This window comes from Diospyros lotus, chromosome 1, assembly GCF_014633365.1.
Source record: "Diospyros lotus cultivar Yz01 chromosome 1, ASM1463336v1, whole genome shotgun sequence".
NCBI classification, from domain to species: domain Eukaryota; kingdom Viridiplantae; phylum Streptophyta; class Magnoliopsida; order Ericales; family Ebenaceae; genus Diospyros; species Diospyros lotus.
The window spans coordinates 30,729,698-30,736,406 of NC_068338.1; the positions used below are offsets into that span (position 1 = coordinate 30,729,698).

The following is a 6,709-nucleotide window of genomic DNA, read 5'->3' on the forward strand; positions in this document are numbered from 1 at the left end:
ACAAAGATCGATTGAATGGTAAAATTAATTAATTAATAATGGAGAAAATTTCTCCGTAAACTAAAGAATCTGATTAAATCAATGAGATTATTATATCATTTTGAGATTGATTATTATGGCTAGTACAACTATAAAACAAAAACACATTCTAAACATATAAAGAGATGGGAGTGTGGCTCCCCAATCCCAAGTACACCAATTCTTTCTTATTCTCAATTGTTACATTAGTTACTAGTGAATGATGATTGCCATTAGAAACAAGTAACTATTTTTAAAGAAAAATATTATTAGTATATCTTGAGTTATATATAGGGCTACATAAAGATGTACCAATAATAAAAAATTCTTCATAAAGCGCGTGAGGCGAGAGATATTTTACTCATAATATTCTCTCATGTAATCCAAAATATATAAAAATGACGAATATCTAGCATAATTTATTTTTAAATCTCTTCTATCATAATCATTTAACTGTTAATTATGTTTAGACGTTGCCCTCATGACCCATGAGAGAGCATGTATGTATGTATATTATTATAAAATTAAAACAATGTACAAAATCGCACTCCCATGGACATTGTCAATTTCATTCCTCCTCTACTGAAAAATCAGGCTCTTCCGGCTTCTGCAAAGAGCTGACAACGCCAGAATCCGACCCAGAAAGCTTGTTCCCGGCCCTTCTAGCACTTGTAGCCAATCTTGCCACATACTCATCAAATCCGGCCGGCTGCTCACTCTCCGCCTCCGCCGGATGCTCCGACGCCTTCAGCTCAGCCGCCGCCTTCCTTTTCTTCTGCCGCCGCCACGCGGCTTGTATGAAACACGCCGCCCACGTCCGCCACTGGTGCGAATAAAACCTGAACTTATGCCTCAGCTGCTTGCTGTGCAGCCGCCGGAATTGAGACGCCACGAACTTCAAGTCCTCGGCTCGGAGAGCAAACGCCTCCACTTCCGAGATGGCCTTGACGGTGCGAGTGGACGACGGGAGGATGACACCTGGCCGCGGGTCCAGCGCCCACGTCAGCAGCTCCTCGCCGCAGAAGTCGCCGGGACCGATCCGGCAGGAGTTGAAGAAGCCCGTACGGCCGCCGTTGGTGGTGTAGGAATCGAGGTTGCCTCGGATTATGAAGAGCATTTCGCTCACGGGATCACCTTCTCGCACCAGGCACCTGCCCTCTGTGGACAAGGCTGGCTTTAGCCTCTCGCATATGGCGTCTAGCATTCTTTCGTCCATTTGATCGAACAACGGCACCTGTTCGAAGATACAGGGGTTTCAAAATTATACGATTGCTGTCCGGAGCTATTTATGGAAAAAGTTGTACATGTGATCAATTTATACAAGAGATAAAAGATGAGGAAGGAGTGATGTGTGTTGAAGCTTACGCGGCGGACAAGTGCGAGGCAGAGGTGGCGCTTGATGTCTCGCCGGAGATCCACCGGCAGGCCGTCGAGAACAGCTTCTTCGTCGACACCACGAGTGGCCACCCACTTGTACTGATCGTATTTCGTCACGGCCTGCCTGAGCTCCGGCGGAAGCTGCCGGTGATGCATCCACTGTTCTGTGTCGGTCCTCTTGATCCTCCACTCCTCCAACCGAACTGTGGTCGATTGCAGGTATGTCTGCAAATTATAACCAAGTTTTTCAGATTAAGAACAGTTTTCTCCATTGAACTTCTTAACAAGCTTATTAGATTGTGTGCGCGTGAGTGTGTATATATATGTATGTATGTAAGTATATATATATATATATAGAGAGAGAGAGAGAGAGAGAGAGAGAGAGAGAGAGAGACGTTACTTGCATATTTCCAATGAGCAATGCGAAGAGAACCAATCCCAGAATCGCAACGATGATGGCGAAGCATATCTCGCCGACATAGGTGCTCGTGGAGAGATTCTGGCCCAGGCAGCTGCAAATTCCGGCAAGAAGAAATACTCGAAATTTAGTTAAACTAGGACAAGAAGCATTCTTCTAAACCTGAGATTTCAGAGAGAGAGAGAGAGAGAGAGAGAGAGAATCACAAAAACCTGAGGTTCTTGAGGCCCCACCATAGGCAATAGAAGTACTTGTCGAAGAAGTTGGAGAATATGAGAGATGAAGTCACTGCATCCTCGTAAATACCGAATGGATAATAGTTGGATTTTGGGTCACATTTTGTGGCGATGTTGCTTTTATTGAACCAGGCAACTCTTTCAGGATCACCCACCCCGTGGCAATCAAAGAAGCTGGATTTGCAGGATATGCCCCCCTCTGCATTGCAGGCCATTCTCCAGCACGCTTCTTGCCTCTCAATTGCTAGCAGGTACCAGCAAGCTCCTAAGACCTACAATTTCCAAAGCCCACCCCCCCCCCCCCCCAGTATATCATCATCATCATTCAAACAAGACTTGGGAATCATATTAATTAATTATTAGCCTTTCACAAATGCTTGTATCAATTGCTACTTATAGAAATAAAATTTGTAACAATCACATCAAATATATCACACAAGATAGAAAACAAAACAAATAGATTTAAAGTGTTGGGCAAATCATCATGAATTACAAAATTATCCTGTTTTGCTTAATTACGACGAGTTTTCTGTGAGCTTAGCTTACATGGCTTGCCAGCATAAAGAGCATCAAGTTATAAGCGGCGCCGGCCCATGCCGTTTCAGTGACGACGCCATTAGCTTTCACAATCTGCGCTGACAGAGGAAATATGAGGAACAGCCTCGGCAGGTACTGGAAGATGATGATGAATCGAAGCACGTTCTTCGTGTTCGCCATTGCCGAGCCGCTCAGGTTCGGGATGATCAGCCAAATCAGTACCTGAAAATTAACAATCGGCAGAGGCCTCAACAACCAGACTAGAATTTTGAATTTTCCCGGAAAAAAGCGTTCCAAGTCGAGAAAGTTCGCTTCCGAACCTGTGGAAGCGGCAGGGCGGAAACGAAATCAATCCAGAAGCCGCTCCTCAGGTACCTTAACGCAATCTTCTTCGAGTCTATCACCAGCTCGCCTCTCCCGAAAACCCTAGAGGAAGGCGCCACGAAAGCCGTGCGGAATCGGAGGAAAATCTGAATTATGTAGAAGACATCGGCGATCGATCTCACGGTTGTGAGGATGACTTCGAGAGCGGCGTCAATATGAATGCAGTAATCGTGTTTGACCTCCGGCAAGTAGAAGAACAGAGGATCGACGAACAGAGAAACCAGGCAGGCGACTAGGAAGATCTTGTTCCATCGATGAATCGTTGGTCCACGAGGATCAAGAATCTTTCTCTTCACTCTTTCGTAATCCTCCGAGAAAACTCTCGATACCACCTTAAATTTCAGCGACGTTCCCGCTCCCTCAGTCGCCGGAATTTGCTTTCGGTCGATGTTGTATTTCACCTTATGAGTCGTGTCTCCATAGATTTTCGGCTGTTTCGTCAGTTCGACATCGTCTCGGAATCTGCAGATTTGCATTTAGAAAAGCTATCAACTGATCACAGACATAGAATTGAAGTACAGAACAGCTAGCGCAGACCTGACGGATCTTGATTTACTGTAAGCCATTGGAGTTGACTAAAAATCTGGGAGTGGTGTAACCGGCAGGCAGAGGATTCGGATTTGAGCGGCGGAAGAGGAAGGGGAAGTGTGTGTGTGAATTAATTTCAGGGCATGAATCTCCGGAATGTGACGGCGGGGAGTGGAGAGGCAGAAGACAAAATGGGATCTTCTTCTAACGCTTGCTTCAGCAGGCAGGAATCATGTGAAGAAAGGAGTAGAGATATATATATATATAAAAGAAACCTGGCAATGAAGAAGTCTTGTTGAATGGAATGGAAGACTCTTCTTCTCTCCTCGTTTGTGGACCAAAAGTAGAGAGAGAGAGAGAGAGGGTCAGACATGTGACCAATTCTTCGCCATTTTCTATCTCCTCGTTCCCTTTCTTAATTTCTTGTTAAAAACGTACGCTATGGGAGTGAGGAAATCTTCTCTTCAATGGTGGTTGACGACGAAGGAAGATCAACACTAGCTAATAATAATAAACAGATTCTGTACCAGTTACGTTAGATTAGAAGAAGAAGAAGAAGAAGAAATTAATGGAAACCAAACATAATAAGATTTAAATTTGGATAGAACAAATGGAAAAGGATCGAAGAAGATTGATTAATTATATATATATCCTAATTGGGGTGGGGGGGGTTCTTATAATAATAATAATAATAATATAATTTAAAAAAGAAATGATTGGATGAGTTCCCTTTATGGGTCTTTTTCACTAGTTTTTGTGTAGAAATAAATATTAAAAGACTTAAAATTCCCATATAAGTTAGAGAATGGAACGCAAAAGTCCAAGAAAAGTCCATAAGAATTCCCAATCCCAAACAGCATGGGCATGGAAGTAAGGAAGGAAGGAAGGAAGGAAGACTCTTTCCCTTATCTCCACCCCTCCTCCTCCTCCTTTCTTGTCACCCAATGTAAACGTAGCTTAATTAGCTCTTTATTTGTTTGTTTGTTTGTTTCTGAGCAACATATATATATATATATATTCATAATATCTAGCTGGGTGGGTGGGTGGGATGGCTCAGTAAGAGAGATTTCATTAATTTCATTTCAAACTCAAAAAGTAATACTACTACTACTAGCTAGTAGCCTAGTACTACAATTTCAAAATTTATTACTTAATTCACCTCTTCAGTTCAGTTCAGTTCAGTTCAGACTGCCGAACAAACATGATTTGACTGCAATTAATTTATATAATAATAATTGTCATATTCATCTCCAAAGTTGACCACCGCACTGGATGATGAGGATTTTCTACGTTACAGATACAAACAAGAACCAACAGGCAACGAACGGCATTTCCTTTCCATTCCTCCTAACTACTAACACATGCCAACGCAAATATCCAATATTATTTATTGTCTGTAAAAAGAAAGCATGAATCATTGATTTATTTTTTTGATATTTATTTATACTAATGAAACGTAAGACATTAATATTAATATCATAACATATATAAATGTCTATTTATTTCCGTTAATTTAATGATCTCTCTTTCTCTAGTGTCGTATCTACGAGTGAGTGAGAAAGGAAAAAAAGGAAGAAACAAATGGGCGAAAGCTGAAGGATACGAGCCAAGAAACAACTGGACAATCATTGACTTTTGTTTTGCTAGGATTTTGTACCCACGACCACGAGTTCCTTTGTTTGGTCGGTGTGGGTGGATATGTCCCCTCCCAAATTTTACCCGCCTAATACAAATTCATTAAACCATCTCATAGGCTACATATGAATGAATGGAGTGTAAAAGTCGATTCAATTATATAACATTCACTCATCTATAATTCTAAACCTTAGTATCTAAGCATTCCAGATACGTATGCTCACTCAAGGTCTCTCTAGTATAAACTTGAATTTCATCTAATTTTTTTGGACTTAAAACAATTCAAATTTTCTATGATATATAAGAATTATAGACTTATTGAGAAAATTATATTATGGTCGTCGCTACTCTATCTTCGATTTTTATAGAAAAGATAAATCGTAAGTGAAAATTTTATTTCACTGCATAAGATAAAAAATCAAACTCATGACATATTAATACGAATCTTAACTTATCGTGATTCAATTTTTTGGCAGGCTCTTGGCTCTTTGCTTCGTGTACCAAACAAACGCCAGTGTGACGGTGGGGGGCATTTCCGTAAATCCACCATGACTAGTAAAGCGGCAGGGCCAGCGAGATTTTGGGCTTTGGGCCCAAAAGATCATGTGTTGAAGATAAAAAGTCCCGGACGCTGGCCCACCAGAGACCAGTTTCTAGGCTGGAATTAACCAACGATGGCCCACTTCCATCAAGGCTAGCCTATGCTAAACATTTTATATTTTTAAAAGCTTTCTTAAGCTCAGGCAGGGCCTTCACTGAAGAAAGGCATCTTTACAAAATTGGGATGCCATCACTTTTTAAGCTTTACCGTGCGGCTGCGCGTTTATAATGCTGTTAGAGCTGGACTCAATTCAGATCTCTAAACCGCATGCACATTGATAAATATTATCTAAAGTTTGAGAAAGACCCTGTAAGATCAGTATTTAGGCTCTTAATTTAAGAAATTAGTGAAGGTTAAAGCTATTTTATAATAACATATCAAACATTAATCTCATCATATGAAATCAACTATATAAATTATAAATTCATATTATTTGATCCTATCAATTTGTACTAATTCTCCTAACACAATTCGCTTGTATCCAAATTCAAAGCCAATTATTTATTTTTACTTGAGTTTGCAATAGAGATACCCATAGCTAATATCATGTCTAATTAATAATATATTTTTTTTAAATTATGGACTTTCTTGGTATGAATTTTTTGTTACTAAACTTTTATTGCTAAAAATTCATTAAAAAAAATCTAACTATCTTATTACAAATCTATGAACAACTTTTTGAGACAACTTATTTTTTTGAGTTTATGATAATTTTTCAAAAGGAATTTTTAACTTCTCAATAGTAAGTCAAAAACTCATTGTTGTGCTAAAAAAAGTGGGTTTATACTGAGGATAGGCCTTATGTTTAAAAAAAAAGACATTAAAACTTATCATAAAAAAAATCTAGAGAAACAAGTCACATATGCATGAAGTCATCCACAAGACCAAGGGCAAAGGGCTTGTGAAAAACTTGGCCAAGTGGCTCGCAAGAGATTTGGTTGAAAAACTTGCGAGAGACCTGGTTGAATGACTTAT

The 6,709-nt window shown here is 40.1% G+C and overlaps 1 protein-coding gene across 1 annotated transcript; it reads right to left on the bottom strand.

Annotated features, from left to right (window-relative positions):
- Nucleotides 1–436: 436 nt before the first annotated feature.
- LOC127792996 (protein CNGC15b) lies at nt 437–4,076 on the bottom strand. Its single transcript, XM_052323724.1, has 7 exons — nt 3,508–4,076; nt 2,907–3,432; nt 2,596–2,808; nt 2,026–2,321; nt 1,796–1,907; nt 1,384–1,620; nt 437–1,252 (listed from the first exon to the last, which is right to left on the bottom strand). The coding sequence occupies exons 1-7, from the start codon at nt 3,534–3,536 to the stop codon at nt 587–589; spliced, it is 2,079 nt and encodes a 692-aa protein (XP_052179684.1). The 5' UTR covers nt 3,537–4,076; the 3' UTR covers nt 437–586.
- Between the last annotated feature and the right edge of the window lie 2,633 nt (nt 4,077–6,709).

Excerpts from the sequence above, each read along its gene's own strand:
- LOC127792996 (XM_052323724.1), bottom strand. The coding sequence starts at position 3,536 with ATGGCTTACAGTAAATCAAGATCCGTCAG. Across the intron at positions 2,322-2,595 it reads TCTTTATGCTGGCAAGCCAT|GTCTTAGGAGCTTGCTGGTA; the intron begins GTAAGCTAAGCT and ends TGGAAATTGTAG. Across the intron at positions 1,621-1,795 it reads TGCTCATTGGAAATATGCAA|ACATACCTGCAATCGACCAC; the intron begins GTAACGTCTCTC and ends TATAATTTGCAG.